At 39.5% G+C, this 16,842-nt stretch overlaps 1 protein-coding gene across 3 annotated transcripts in view; it reads right to left on the bottom strand.

Annotated features, from left to right (window-relative positions):
• The window catches only part of ITPR2 (inositol 1,4,5-trisphosphate receptor type 2), a 261,899-nt gene that overhangs the window by 155,582 nt on the left and 89,475 nt on the right, over positions 1-16,842 (bottom strand). For all 3 annotated transcript variants that reach the window (XM_065673846.1, XM_065673864.1, XM_065673855.1), the window contains 4 exons: positions 6,764-6,957; positions 3,841-3,973; positions 3,055-3,112; positions 1,398-1,563 (listed from right to left, as the gene is read on the bottom strand). In XM_065673846.1, the coding sequence (XP_065529918.1) occupies positions 1,398-1,563; positions 3,055-3,112; positions 3,841-3,973; positions 6,764-6,957 (551 nt within the window). The remainder of the gene's footprint in view (positions 1-1,397; positions 1,564-3,054; positions 3,113-3,840; positions 3,974-6,763; positions 6,958-16,842) is intronic.

The raw sequence follows: 16,842 nt of genomic DNA, 5'->3' as shown, positions 1-16,842 counted from the left end.
CTGACTTTCAGGTTCATGTAATTTTCCATCTGAGTGGTTGCCTTTTACTAAGATTAATATAATCTTTTCTTTTTTTTTTGTACTCTGGTTTTTTTCCCCTGTTATTTGTAGTTCTTGATTTAACATGATCTATGCATATCCTTACTTGGTAATGCCCTTTGCTCTACTGAGATTATTAATGAAGATAATATTCCCCAAAACCTCCAACAATCTTTACTGCAAATCAATAAGCACTATTAAGAAATCACACTTACATAAAAGATTAAGGTCACATGGCAGACAAAAACAATGATAGGCACATTCTGTTTTTAAAAAACATCACTAAATGCAGGCTAATATTCACTATTTCATAACACAAAAGTTTTCATCATCTTTTCTCTTAGCTTGGTAAAACCTTGTGATTTTACAGAATTTATGAATGCTGCTCATCCACAGACATTCATATTCCATGTTCTCTACAGTCTTTTTTTGTTATTTGCCAATTAGACTTTTCCATCCTTTACAAAAACATGTTAAGCTACCCAGTCCTTGCTGACCTCAGAATAACTGCTATTTATGCAATGAACCAGCATGGCCTAACTTTAACAATCTGGTGGGAGGCCTTTCTACTATACTGCAAAGCATTAAACAAATGCTTTCCAGGTCTTTATCGTTCATCTGTTTTTAAACAAGAGAAACCTCCACGTGTTACATAAGGGTGAGAGAACACGCTATCAAAATACTGAAATAAGCATCAGATGGTATTATCAACATGTGTTACAGGGGCTTACGTAAAGAGAGATGTTCCTGTCATCCAGCCCCATGACATCAGATCTCCCTATCCTAATCCACTGACACATGGAGCCTGCACATGCACTGTTATCAACAGTAAGAATAAAAGCTGCAAACAGGTTTGGCTCTATTACTCTCTTCCTGTTATTTGGGCCTATCTTTACCATGCAGTGGAGCACAACGCAAAGACACCTGAATTAGAACTAGAAACACCACATGAATAACAAGAGAGCTTTAAACCAGCCTAAGCAGCCCTGAAGACAGAAAAGGCTTACTGCTGACACCAGTGCACTGCCTGCAGAACACGAGCTACTAACTCTGTCTGTGAGGGATCACTACCAAATCATGTCTCACTGAGAGATGCATGCATGTCCCACCTGTCACCAGGGACCTATGTTTTCAGTAGTGGATGCAATGCCAGAAATATCTATTTCTGGGTGCACAACCGTAATACATATTAGCACATATGGTCAAATCTAATGAAAACAAAACGAAAAGCAAACAAACCTCTCTTGAATCTGGGCCTCTAAGGAAATAATTAATGGCGATTTAGGAAAGTAAAGCAGCATTTGGAAAGACTTTCCCTGAAGCCAAGTCTCCCGGAATAACACTATGCCCATCCATACCTGTTTAAATGCTTGCAGAACTTCTGCTCTCTGGCTGAAGTGCTTAAATAGCAGGTGCAGAGCACCTGAGAGCAAAGGAGGGTAGTCGTGCATGATGAGGTGAATGAGGACCCGTAAAAAAGTTCTGCCTCCTTCATCATCAAGCTGAACTGCATTCTTCTCCTTTCTGAAACAGAAAGCGGGGGGGAAGGACCAAATCAAGTAAAATAAGTAAAAAAAAAAAAAAAATAGAAGTTTTTGACACAATCTTCATTTGAAAGAGCTCTTAAAGCCAAATCAAATATGCTGCAAGAAGGCAACTATAAACATTAATTTATTTTATAAGGACTTCAATCCTACAGCCGTATGCTGTTGCAGCAATCTTGTAGTGGAACGGACACTGCAGAATGAAAATAAGTATGTATGAAATGTGTCAAATATTGTAAATAAAACCCATATTGCAAAAACCTTCATTTAAGTCTTGAATAAATTGTCCCAAGCTCATCCCCAATCCAAATTAATTGAAGTAAACAACATTTCATCAGAAATTAATTTGGCCCTTTCCTTTTTACTCCTTCCCTTTTCATCTATTAAAATTTCATTTAAGAAAAAATAAGCTCAAAAATAGTAAGAATTGCCAAAAGCATCATATTTCTGGAATCATAGTCATAATCTGGAACGGCAGAAAGCAGATTTACACTTAACATATCAAAGCAGAAATAATGTTTCCAAGAAACCATTCAGTCTCTCTGTTAAAGATGCAGATGCCAAGGGCTGTGTGTTGTTTTACATTATGGGAGCTCAGGGAGAGGACTGGAGGCATTGCTTGTGCTGGTAAAGATTGAGAATGCATAAGGGACCGAGAGAGGAAAGATCAGAGTGCCCATAGTGCAGATCCTTCTCCCTAGCTCCAAGAAAAGCTTTGAAGTGTATGGCCTTGTCTAAATGGAATTCATTTTTACTGGTATAATTATAATTATACCCATAAAATTAAACCAACATAGTGATAATGATAATAACTCTCCAGTGTGGATATTTTCTATGCTTCTTTTTATGTTCACAGTGTAGCTGAAATAATTTCCGAAACTCTGCAAGCATAACTTGTGTTCTGCAGGCCTCGGATGGTCCAGAAGATCATGGCAAGTGGTCCACAGTTGACTTGAGGAGTCATATGAAAGAGACTATTGTTGACACCAATTTCTAAACAAGTTCAGACACAAAGTGCAACAACAACTGGTCATGTGGTCTATGAGAAATACTGAAGGTCAACAGTAACCTCCTGATCCAAGAAATTTGGGGCTACAACTATAAGGTACCTAAGAAAAAGGGTTTTCTTTAAAAGCATCCATGTAAGACATTGGAAAAGAAATACTTAGTGTGTTTTAGCTCAATATGTACAACGTTCCCTGGCTGCCTCTGGAAACAGGACAAAAACCTACTAACTCCCTTGCAACTAAGAGGGTGGTCATTTCCAGCCCTGTGGCCACCCATACCAACTGGGCTATTGTTTCAAATTCAGATCTTCTCTGGCACTTTTCTGTCTATGTATAGGTTATATAATAAGCAGCAGCCAAAGGAAGAGAAAGAGGTATGAAAATATGCACAGAATAAATAGGGACTGAGAAATATCAACATGAACAAACAGATATACAGAGACATAAAATTTCAGAGAAAGTACCTGCCAGCAAACATGGTTTCAGCCTGAGCTGCAATTTCATCTATATCTGGAACAATTGCTGGAAAAAAAAAGAAGAAGAAAAAAGCCAGTGACATTGTTTAATCTGCACAGCAAAATGGAACTATGGAACTCTTTAAAGTAGCTACTGTCAAGTGAAGGTATAACTACACATTCCTCAACTGGGTAAAATTCATTATCTGCAATAGCAGAAAAGAAAGAGGACATGGGCTAACTGGGGTTAAATTGTGTATTACCATTATTATTACTAAGGAAGAGCCAAATTGTAGTGATGAACCAGAGCCCCATGGTGCTAGGTCATCTTCAGGGACCCACAAATGATACAGAATCTGAAACGTTTAATTTTATTATTTTTTTATGAGAGTCATAAAAACAACAGTGAGCCTTTTAAACACTTCTGTGTGCATGGGAATGCTCTGGGAAAACCACTCGATTCCCATACTGCAGTTACCTTACTTAAATCAGTCCTCATCCAACCCCAACCATTTTTTCATGACCTACCCTCCACTTCGTTTATCATTTTGCAATGTTTTGGGAAGAGTCAATTTCCATTGTCATCATGGAAAAAAAAGAATCACCTTTTTGTTAGAGGAGGACAGGCCAGAAAAAAAAAAAAAATCTTACTTTTATGGGATTCCTTAAAATTTTAATTTTGCCATAAACTTTTCAAGGTGAAGCAGCATGCATCTTTCTGCTCTAGATGAGGTTCATTGTTTGTAGTAGGCTTCACGGAATTATTTCACATTGCAATACAACAGCAACATTTACCTGAGGCAATCCCTGGTGTGTCAGGCGGGGATGTTGTAGAACAATCAACATTTTCATTGCTCTCCCCAAACTCTCTCTTATAGATAGACAGCATGTAGGATATTCTATAGTCCAGTCTAACACTGAGAATAAACTACAAGAAAAAAAAAAACATTTTAAACATGACTTTTCTTCTGCCATTTGGTAATATGCGTTAGGATGCTTCTGTGCAGGGATACTTGATTATTTAAACCTACAAGGATAGTTGATTATTTAAAGTTAATTATTTTAGGTAAACATGATCGTTACAAAATAAAAGAAGAATCCATTACATTCATCAGCTTTCAGTGATTTCCTTCTTTGCTCTGACCATCCTCAGACATATTGAATTCTACCCTTGTCAACTGCCGCATACTAAGAAGCAGCCTGGGTTTGTCCAGGGGCTCCAGCACACTGCCTTGTCCTCCCTGTCTGCGAGCCGCATCAGCACATTCAAACCCATGTTGAGACAGTTATTTCATATTTCAGCTAGACCTCTAATGCCTCATGAAGATAAGGAGTGGGACTGAGACTAAAGACAACAGGCTTGAGGCTCACCCTCTCAAATGCTAGACAGCCAAGGGAAGCAGTGCTGTGGTAACTCCAGGCTCCCATGAAGTACAAGCAAGGTGGGGTCCAAGGGCTGGTAATTGTGAGCTGAGGATGTGGGCAGCAAATACCATTTCCTTCACAAGTTTCCAAAAGTGTTGCCAGCACACAGCAAAAATAAAAAGTTTGGTTGTGGGAGCTAGCACTGTAATGGTAACAGGGTTTCCCCTCACCCAACACTCTGCTTTCTTGTGATTATTGGTGCCTTTTCTTCCTCAGCTGTGAAATCAGAAACTCATACAAGAAAAAATCCTAATTCAAAGCTGGAAGTGTTGCTTTTATCTTGAAACAGTGAGGAAAATAACTAGGCTGGAAACACTAGTAGCAATTTAATGACTGACACATACACATCTGACACTTCAACAAGTGACTGCCTATGGACTGAGTTTCGTTGTTTCCCACACTTACGCTCCTTGCCCACGGTAAATGCAAGCATACAGTGAAACAGGTTTAAGGTAATTTAACTTATTTTGCAGCCAGTGGGGATGAAAGCACATATGTTAAGTTACCAAGACTCAGGTGACAGGTGATGACATAAGAAATAGTGGCAACCTGTTTCTTTGATCTCTAACTAGAGTCAGACAAGCTTCCCAGACCCAGAACACTGTAACAGGACTTGACTAGGACTATACCATCCAAATGCAATTAAAATGCCAGTTCAAGAAACAATATCTTTGCTTTAAAATTTGGTTCCATGATGAAGTTACCCCACAGTTGTACAGGCAAGATTTTTAAAAATAAAAATTTCCTAAGTCAACTAAGTCTATCAGGCCATCTGTTTAATTCTGGCTGACGGCAGGATGAAAACTCCTAAATAAAAAATGCCTCTACTTAAAGATGTAAGAGGATATACTGAGAATTAAATTATTATAAACTGAACTATTTCCTAGAACAGAATAGCTTTAATCACTATTGCACTAGCTATGCACCATAATTCAACAAACCTAAAATATTCTTACTCTTCTTTTAGGGTAACAGCACAGTAACGAAAGGTGCTGTTATTTAAATTAATCTTCCTTCATTGCATTGTAAATCTACCTAAATTAGTTTGTATTTCTTGTGAACTAAACTCATATATATGCACATTTACTGTGATTCACCAACATATGACACTTTGCAGTAATCTGCAATAATTTGGCCATATGACTAAACTGTAACTAACAAGCCACAGATTAACGAATAAATTAGGATTAAATGCTCTCGAGTCCCAGGTGTTCTTGCACTGGACACGCGGTAAAAAGGAAAGGATGATCCAAAATGTGATTCTCTTGCCTGTGAGCAGTCAGGGAATGCACAGAATGAGGTTGATGTCCTAGAATCATCCAGCAGGCATCAACCAGTAAAGCAAGACAGTATGGAGAGAAACTCAATCAAGGAAAGAAAAAATGAAAATAAGAAACAATACACATTAATGGTATTATTTAGGTGATACAACTTTATAACACACTGTCCTTCAGCATAAGCCCTAAAGCAAAGGAACTCTGGAACCAAAGTACGCACTACTAAGGATACTCTAACAATTGATAGTCTTTCAGATGATGAGTAATTAAGGTAATTAAGGTAATTTAAATAATTTCTAAGCAGCCAGAACAAATTGACTCTTTCAAAAGTGACAATGGTACCAACAGATCCACAGAATTTATAGAAAACACTGAAACATTCCTTTAGGGCAAAAGTATTGCAGAAACTGGGACTTGATACATAGAAATATGTGTTCCATTTCACTTGGTAATAGCACAAAGTGAAAATTGTATCTCAGGAGGCATGCTAGTGTTACACAGCTTGTCAGTTCAGCTGGGAGAACTGTAGCAGCCCACAGACTATTCCCGATCTAGCGGTGCAAATCTGAAACTCACTTCAAAAGTGCATGGCTTTGCATGCCTTCAGTGGGTGTAGGTCCAATTCTGCCCTTCAATATCCTATTATAAGCAAAGAGTCAAATACTAAAGTCAGGCAAGCTACCCCAGTGTAAAATGTGTGTTAATGAGACAGGAAACAAGGACAGTGTCTTCAAAAAACATTAGTGAGGCAGAATAAAGGAGGAGTTCTGCCTCTTCACACTTAATAGTGTCAGAGTTTCTGCAGCATCTAGTTCCTTCAAAGGTGAAGCAGGTGTAACAGAGTGAGGACCACAACCGTACAATTGTTCACACAGAAGAGCATTCTTCTTCATATCAAAGTGTTATGTTTAAAATGAACAGCCCAGTGAATAGTAAGAATGGAAGTAATAGAATTTACCACTCTGAATAAGAACTGTGAGATGGCTGCTATGTAATATTCCACCAATCATTATTACCTGCAAAATCTCAATGATTTTCAATTTGGTGTCCATTACAATCACATCTTCACTGTCTGAGGTGTTGGCTTGCTTGGTTGGGTGAATGCTTGGTTGTGCATCAGGGGCACTAATGGGAAATATAGATCCTCTGCTCAGCACCATCTGGGTCATCATCTCTCCTACACCATGGATGGTCCTCATAACATTGTTTCCTAGATATTAAAAAAAAACATGTATATATTTGCCATGAGTAAAGTTTGCTTGCAAAGCTATGTATCGTACATACACCCATGTGGTCAAACCCCTTTACAATCCTAACAGGCATATTGAAAAACAAGCCAACATTCACGATCAAAACTCAGGAGAAGAATTCATTCTAACTACCCAGTGGTTTAGGGACAAATTTTTACGTGGATTTTGCAGATCATTTCTTAGAGGTCAACGGACTGAAAACACCAAAATATTTCCACAAGTCTGTAAACATGTTCAAGGAATCATAACAAGTGGAGTGTAAGAAATCTTAGTAGTTCATCTAATCCATTCCTTTGTCTGAAGGCATATTATCTACATCTAAGACCACTTCTGAAAGAAGTTAGTATAATCTGTTTCTAAAAATATTCAAGTATTTTATATCCCACATTAAACAGCCTCCTGAGGCAATTCCAGGACCTGACCATATTTATTGTTAGAAAACTTTTATTGGTATTTATTTCATCTATTGCTGCAGTTTATGACCTTGCTTTGTGGACAGACAGGAGTTCATTTTCCATGCCTACTCCCACTGCTGTCTTTGGCATGACAATTGGAAATAATATATGTGCTTGACAGTGAGGTTGCTGTTGGCACTGGAGAAGCTGGAAGGAGACTATCCAAGTATCGTCACAATAAAAGAGAATGAAGTTTTGAGGCTGTGCAAGTCTGCTCAATCTCTGTATGACAGGCCACAAACTAAAGTCAACTGACACAACCAGCCAACGACGCCCCTTCAAAAATTTCTCAGGAGAATGCCAGGCCCTAAAAGGCTGTCCTGAAGGTCAAACTAGTAGCTATAATCACAGTGCCCTGCATATATTATACCCTGGGGGAAAAAATGTTTTACACTCATGTGGCAAGAAACTTTATGCCATCTAGTTGCAGTGATACCTATGACTGGTGCCAGTTCAGCAAAACCTACTAAGAAATACCATCTGTTCCCCTAGATTATACTGGTCTTTCTTTATAGTGAATTTTGATATGAAAAGCACCTCAGTGAATCAATTACTATCTTCTTCCAAAGGTTGGGAAAAGAAAGAGTGAGCGTATCGTGCTACCTACCTACATGAACTAGTTTTCTTTCTTGCAAAGTACAGATCTGAATGAAGGGGAAAAAGGATGATACCATTTTTTCGCAGAAAGAGTGCCAAGACCTAGACTACGCCAAAGGCAAACAAAAGAATGGAGGAAATGCAGCTTTGCTGAGGTAAGCTTGAATAGTTCTTGTATGTCTTTTAGTACACTTTAATCACCATGCAGCTGACAAGTTTTACTCACATTGAAGAGACCCTCTTCCCAGATAATTTGCTGTAAAAAGCCAAAACTACATTTTATTGTGTTAGCAATATCCTCCTCGTATGCCCTTCTTTTTTCAATCCATAGAACTCAAGTACTCCATGCTGGGAAAGAGGATGCCTTCAGCCCTGACTTTAAAAGGAAAACACACAAAGAATTGGCTTTTTCAAAGTGAATAAAGCAGATTAGTGTCACATTTGAGGTTCCATTCAGCATCCGGTCTGGTGAGCAATCACTCTGAATTGGTCCTTTGAAAACAGTACTTCAAGTCCCTACAAAGGAGGGAAAAAAAACCTATTTCTGACTTTGCATGATGTCAAGAAAAAAAAGCAGCTAGATGTCAAACTAGGGGCTAGATCCTCACATTAGGCAGGCAGAGAGAGTTCTAACTGCTTACACCAGCATAAAACAAATAAAATCATTTCAAATAGCCTTCGTGCTGCAAAGTGAAAATGGTGCATCTTCCTTTCAAATAAAATAAAACTATTGGGGAATAACATAGTATGGATCTCCCTCTCCCTTCCTCTCCTTGCCCCCTTTCTCCTGGTGTGCTAAACATCTATTTGCATTGACCATCATTTAGTACACCTGTGTAAAACTGAATTACTAAGTGGAGGACCTTCAAGCTTTAAAGTAGCTTCAGTTAAACTTTTTGCATTTTCTTTGTCTTCAAGCCATGAAATAAATGCCCTCATTCATATCATATCATATCATATCATATCATATCATATCATATCATATCATATCATATCATCCCGGCTGACTGATAAGCCCATGACAAGACCTACAGGTTGTGCAGCTGCTTCATGGTCTGTAATACCCATGCTCTACATCTCAGTTCAGAAGTCTTCATCCTCTCTCCCACAACATCCCTTTCACTCAGTTGTACAGAAGTGAATATAAATAGCAGCACTGCTATTTGGAAAGCTCAAGAATTTTTAATTTCTAACAACTTCAGCCAATGGGGTTACCAGCTGACAGTGAAAACACTTAAGTCTAAGAGAAATCCAGAAGATAATCTTCTAAAAAAATGGATAAAACTGCAGTTTGTCACAGATGAGAGAAGAATTCCACTTTATCTTGAAAAGTTTCTGCCCACCCTTCAGGACTGAAGTCCCCTACATGTACAGTTAACAAAAAAAGGTAGTGTCTTTTGGACAAGGAGTCAGACAACATCTTGAGTGGACCCCATGTTCTTGGAGAAAGAAAGCTGGGATTTTGCCTAGAGCATACATCTTGCTTATTTCTCAGCTATCACTGGGGTACTGCACAAGCCCTGAAGGGGATACGATTCAGTTCCCTCTGTGTCTGAGGAATTAAGTCACGCCCTCTACATTTCAGGATCACCTCCATAAACGAGACTACTTTATCCATCTCTAAAGAGGAAGTGAGAGGCCTCATATAACAAAGACTGAGCGGCACTCAGCTAATGTGATGACGGAGCCTATAAAAGCATCTAGGAAATAAAAAGAATTCAGATGACTACTCTCCTTTCCCCTTACCCATGCAACACCAGTGGTAAAAGATGGTACAAATCAGTGAGCAGTAGCTATGAAGCTACTTCCCACCAGCACCAGTAATAAGGATAATCCCTCTCTTCACAACATTCCTTTACTATTGACCTTCATGCAACTGACCTAAACAGCTATAGGCAGGAAAGCAAAGGAGGATTAAGGTGGTACTTATCACTGCCATTTCAAATTGTATTTCGTTATTGCATAGGAAAGGCTTTTAGTGAGAGAAAAGGCTACTTAATGCAGTTTAGTATTTACAGCTGAAATGGGTAGTGACTCAATACTGCATTATTTCAGTCAGTAACAAGGTGTCATGGGTAAACCTGTATTGGAAAACTTTTTAACTAATTGTTTCATGCTACTATTATTTGCAATTAACTCAGAGCAGACTCGGGGAGAATGTTCCCAGAGTGAAATACAGCAAATGGAGCAATTCAGCTTTCTTTTCAGGAATAATATTTTAACAGTTGTATTTTGAAGGGTGCTGATGAAATTCAGCCATCTCTTGGGAGTAGACAGCAGGCACCCAGCACATTCATGCATGGTAATGAAACAGCTGACTTCATCCCAACACTGGGTGGAAGTGCTCTGTTCTGCAAAAGAAGCCATGAGGATCATTCATGTACATAAAGAGTGGGCAGCAGCTTCTCTTCCACAAGAACACCCAACAATCAGCCCTTCTTGTGCTCAGTGTTATCTGTCCAGTGTTGGAAGTCTAGACCATGTTAAGCATAGATTTCAATCTGTCATTCACAAACATGAGGGGCCAGCAGCAGTCTTGCTGGTGAGTTCTTTCTCCTTTCTATGCTTTTGTGTTCTCTTGGCTTTAATACAGTTACCTCAGCAGGGAAGGGTATGAGCTTCTGAGGTAAGGCTTGCAGAAAGGTTACTGCGGCTTAAAAAGTGACTGAATGCACGTCAGCTAAGCCTGCAACAATGCAAGACAAAATACACTGGCTCAATAAAAGAGACTTAAGTTCTTAGTACATATGCACAGAATCACTAAAATAATGGAGCTCTGATCTTAGTTACAGCTCCAAAGTGCTTCCTGAATATCAATGCCCAAGGAAAAACTAACTGCCTCAGCTAGTTAACTGAACTAAATGAGGAGAGATAGCAAACAGATGTGAACCCTGAGTACTTTTCCACGAACTTTGCTACAGATACCCGAAAAGAAGCCTGAGCTGTGCCTTCATATGGTACTGCCACCCTCAATGTGCTGACCACCAGCATTTGTTGACTTCTTTAAGATCAAGGTATTAACATTTATATATGGCTGAGAAAAGTTGCAGGGAGAGAACGACCATTGCATTGTTGTAAGGTACCAGTGTGTACAACCAACCACTTCTCTCACTAGCAAACCACTGCAAAATTGCTCAGAACTATGACTGACCAGTCAAAGGACAAGAACACAAGGAACTCTCCATGAATCGTCTTCCATTCTTCCAGCTTTCCTTTCCTCACCCCAATTCTTCCCCCTGCCTCCTCCCTCTGCTAAGACAAGTCAGATATCAAGAACCTTCCCTAAGCAGTGAACCCATCAGGAATGCCTCCTGTTGAATGTGTGGTCTCACAAGGCTAGCCAATGGAAGAGTGAAATCATTGAACACACAAGCGGTAATTTAAAGGAGCTGCAGACTGACAGGCACTGAAAGAAGAGGAAAGAAAAGAATGCCTGTCATGTTTTGAAAAGACAACTGTGTATCCCCTTTTCATTACTTGTTATTACAGTGATCACAACTTTCTAATGAATATCAGTTTCTGTCACAAAACTGTAGCGCATAATCTCATGCAATTTGGCACAATTCACAACGCAGCGGCCTCTCTGAGAAGAAAGACTTTTCTGAGGAGTCAATTATGGGAAAAAAATAAAACCACCCAAGTAATCAGAACAGTGGGTAATTTGACACTTCATTTTCTATATAAACATATTTTCTTGATAAGCCATTTACTGGTTGCAGGAATCCTAAAAGCAGAATATAAAAGTAAACAACAATCTGCTATGTTATCCAGTATGGATGGTAAGTGACAAAATACCATATTCAGAAAGAAAAACAACTGTCAAAGGCAGCTGGCAATTCATGCCTTTTCTTCAAAAAGCTCCTAGCCAATTGCTGTGCAGCATCCATGGTTTGCTTCCCAGTACGACATCATTTCAGGTACTTCACAATTAGTGCAGAGAACCATACAGTAGCTGTATGTTATTTGCCAGACGCATTAAGCCTTACAGCTCTGTTTGTGAAAGAGGTATTAATATTTACAGGTTTTCTACAGAATTTGCTCATAAAAACTGCAGAACCTACCATAAACAGACCAAGAATCACACTTTATATCTTCATGAAACCATTTTTCATTACTCAATAACTAGCTGACCTCAGGTAAGCCTCATAGAAAACCTAATGCATGACATTAAGGGCAGAAGGTGAAGTCACTTCTATATTGTATACAGCCCTCCGAAGTAATGAGGCAAAACAAACCAAAAACTCAATAATAGGCAATGCACATGACACAGTTAAAACTCATCCCTTGAGTGAATCTGGCCACCTCAGCCTCCACTGACCTATGGTATATCCGCAAGTCCTTTTTTGCATACAAACTCATCACAACCCAGCGATGGCGAAACTCCACCAAACTTCACCTTCTTCTGACATTCTGAAGATTCTGTTGATGTTGCCTATCCCAAACACCACACAGCAGTGTCAAAAACACAACTTTCATACCATGGATGTTAGATGAAGAGAAAAATACACACATCAGCATGCTGGCCTTGAAGGTAAAATACAGCATGGGAATCAAGCCCTCTAGACAAGTTACATCTGTGAAATGGGTATTGATTCCTAGAAGAGCAATAGTCTCTGGAATTACATTAGTGCACAGGTCTCATGATGAGGGAAAGAATAAGGAGGGAAAAGAAATGGTCCATGCCAGAGAATTAAACTCTCCGACTGACCTCCCCTTTGGTCTAACAATATTCTCCACTGAACAGCAGCTGCTTCACTGCAGACATCTGTGATGAACACAGCTAATTTTCCTAAGGGTTAAATCTTTTTTCTCTTGTAACCCTCTTTTCTTTTTCTTCTCTCTTGTAAACTGCTGGCATGAATTATTACTCCAGTCTGCCAGGCAGCCACTGCCTCATTAGCTCTGCTAATCAAACTATGCCTCAAGAAGATATTTCAAATTGTTAACTAGGCAAAAGAGCAGCTAACAGACATGGATGCAAGCCTGAGAAACAATACTAATTTCTAATAGTCCTGGATGAAATCTGGTCCTCCTTGGTCACAAAGACCCACAGGCACAATAGAAATGGCAGGTCCAAGCTTGTCATCAGCCGTGTTCTAGTGGTGACCTCACTGCTGCTTCTAAGCACTATGCATCTCTACTGGCAGCCAAGAGGGCTGGAAGAAAACACTACCTTATCTTCTTGCTCAGTTAAGGCTGAAGGACTAAGGAGGCTACCAGGATGTATCAAAGGGACAGAAGACTGGACAAGAGTCCCCTGACACACTGATATACAAGCACTCCTTTGCAGAGGGATGGTAGCCCACCAATGCTGGATTCTTCAGGAGAGAGCGAGGGCTCCACATTTTGACCCCTATGAGGGTCAGATCCTTTGGGGTACCTCACAACAAAGCAGCAAAGCTTGCAGTATGACACAGGTCACTTTTCCTGCTACATTTCAAGAAAATGTTCCACAATCTCAGGACACCCACAGAGAGATGCTTAGTTCCATCAGTCTACAAGAGGAATATGCTCTCAAGCTGAAGATCTAGACATAATGTGAAGGAGCTGGGATATTTGGTTACCTGTTTCAATAGGTGAAAGACGGCATCTGTTGGGCCAGTTATGAGAACACATTTTATGTGAGAATCACATAAAATCAGAGAATTGGAGAATCAGAGGCAGGAGCAATTGCAGCTTATTATAGGTAAGTTTTTAAAACCTGTTTTTCAGGTTTTTTCACTTCCTTTGTGGAAGTGAACTGAAAGATCCTGATCAGTCGGCGGACACTGGCTCAGGAAAATTGTAGCCATTAACACAGAGCTCCTGAGGGAAAGACATGCTCCACAGATAATGTATGTTTGTACCACCAAGGGCTTTTTCACATTGGCGCCCAGCACTGTGATTTGCATCCCAAGACATACGCAGCTTCAATTCAAAGATGTATTTCCTTGCATGTCATTATTCTCATTCCCAAACAATATTAACTAAATAGCACTGGACTGCATGGCAAAAGTGTAGCTTGCCTGCTAATACTGCCACATCATTTCGTCTTTCAGACCTGACATATGCTGTAGCTGCATGGCTTGACTGAAATAAGTTATTTGAAATATCAAATCACACCTAGAGAAAGATGTGCATTTTAATTCACAGAGAATAAATAACCAGTATCGGACAGGACAGATTGGCTCCTGAATGATACAGCAGGGTGCACTTAGTAGGAAAGCAATGACGTTACCTTTTAATTAAAATTGCAAGAGATTATAATGTTCTTGAAAGGTGCCAGAATGGCAGCACTACTAAATGAAGTTCTCACTTTCTCCTTAAGAAAGAAATGCCTCATTAGGATACAGGTAGCATAATCTGTAAACCCCATACTTTACAGAATCTAAAAGGGAAAAAAGAAACAGAAAAAAAGGTTCAAATAACCTCAAAAAATCATTCAAAGTTAAGACACTGATTGAAAAAAAAAAAGTTGGACGCAACATTTTCAAGTCAATTCATTTCTAGGATGCAATCTAGGTAAGAAGCCTTTCCAAAAACATAGATCTTTTCTTTTTCCAGGATTCTAGCTCACAAATGTTTCTAGCCAACTTTCCCCAATCTGTCTTCATCAAGTAAGGTCACACCTGAAAACTACATGCACACTAATTTAATTCCAATTACAGTAACTGACAGTGGCATTAAAATCAAGCTTTTTAAAGGGAGTAAGGCATAACATTTACGGTAATGTAAGGATCTTTTCAGTATCTTTGCAGACCCAAGATAGAGAAACAACATCAAGGACTACCTCAGCCATCAAGGGGGCTCAAAATTTAAGCAAAGGATGGAAAAGGACATCTTGAGGTAAAAGGTTAATTAAGTCTTCACGCAACTTCCAGTAAGCCTGAAAATACATCCCATTTTGCAGATTTGCTTCAACACTTGTCATATACAGTTCTTTACTTAGCAAGTAGCTTTACTGAAATAAGTGGGTCTATTTAAAAAATAAATATTTAACAGAGAAGATTGCTGGCTGTAAATTTGGTTCTTTCAGTTTTGAGGCGCACAACTCCAGGCAGGCTTTCCAAAGCCAAGACCCACCTCATTCTTATACCCATCAATAATATATTTGTACCCACTCCCAAAATCCTGACTACAGTTTTCACAGCATGGAGCAGTGGCCAAAACCAGTAGAGAGCCAAGCTCACCAGTTCTCTACAACTTCACATTATAGGAATCAGGTGGTGGAAGCTGTTGTTGCTCCAGACCTGGAGCAGATCAATGTCAGCAATGGAAAGGCAGTATACCCTATCTGTCCCCACATCTATTTAGCACTGAGTTTCCCATAGAAATCAATACTTTAGAACAGAACTAAAATGCGAGACTTAAAGTTCATTAAGTCTGAAAAGACTGGACACAGAATCAGCCATGTACACTACAGCACAAGCCAGCAAGCCAGCTGAGCCACTTGAGCTCAGCTCTTTCTAGCTCAATGTGGACACATCACACCTCCGCTACAGCTAAGCAATACCTAGCAAAGCAGAGAGCACACAAGCAGATCAAATGCTCTGTGTGTTTAGAACCTTGTTCAAACCTTCTCATTACCTTGTAGCAAAGACAAAATCAGGATGTGGGTGCAAGACAACCACAGGGCTGGTTTGAAAGGACTGCTACCCAATAAAAGTTACTTAGTTTTCTTTTGCTTTTAATTTATGCCAGCCAAACCTCTGCCCCCATGGTCTGATTCAGCCCTCACCAGCAGGCTTCCATACAAAAGGAAGACAGAAGAAGTTACAAAGAGTTGACATTTCAGCCACAGCAGTTGTCTCCAGAATGTCAGCAACTACAGTACCTGGTGCGTTCTTCCTGAGTTCCCTTTCTAATCTTAATCTGCAACTAAGGTGAATGCTCACTGTGTTTTGTGGGGATTTTTTAATGAAAAGTACTCCTCTGTTCTGCTTGAGTGATACATTCTTCAGACATGAAATATGTTCTTGAGGCATGAAGTTCTATGAGCTGAGTGCTCAAAATTAGTGACTAGGAGTTAAAAAACTGCCTAAACTGCTTTTAAATTATGCATCCTTGTGACATACACATCTTCAAAGCCTAATGCTGCCCATGGGTATGTAAATATGCACCTCCAGAGAAAGAAGGAGGAATGGTAAATTGCTTGGGCATAGCAGTTAAATATTAAGATCATTCCAGTCTCGGCTGGGAAGTGAATGCACAAGTTGGCAATCAGAAAAGAAGAGGGAGGCTGAAGACAAGATATGACCATCCAAAGATGGGCATCCTTTTCTTTTATCACAGACTGTAGAAAGCCTCTCCAGCAAGGATTACAACTATTCCCAAAATTTCAATGCCTATTTTTCAGATGAGACAGCACAGCCAATATGTCTGTCTCTGGTCTCCTTTAAGATGGCAGACACAACTGACAACAATATGAGCTAGCAAAAAGCCCTCTCTAAAGGCTTTATAGACGTAGAGTTGGCAGGAAAGGGAGGGTAAGAGGGGTGGGGAAAAACAACAAACAACAACAACAAATTCCAAAAGAACATCAGTGGATTGTAACACCCTGCCCTGAACTGATTCCAGTGTTTAAAAGATAAACATCCCTGGAGATAACTACAGCCAAGAAAGAAGTTTAAAGAATCTGTACGAAGACCGAAGCTAATCAAAGATACACAAAAATCCCACCTTTGTTCTGTGCCCTTCCTACTGGAAGAACGTGAGACAAAAAAAGAGATGTGTAACAAAAGTTTCCAACAAGGCTCCAGACAATGGTTTAGTGTTACTAATAAGGCTACCGAGTTCCCATTTGCATGGTGATGG

Source organism: Lathamus discolor, chromosome 1, assembly GCF_037157495.1.
Source record: "Lathamus discolor isolate bLatDis1 chromosome 1, bLatDis1.hap1, whole genome shotgun sequence".
Classification (NCBI taxonomy): domain Eukaryota; kingdom Metazoa; phylum Chordata; class Aves; order Psittaciformes; family Psittacidae; genus Lathamus; species Lathamus discolor.
This window is presented reverse-complemented; position numbering and strand designations above follow the sequence as displayed.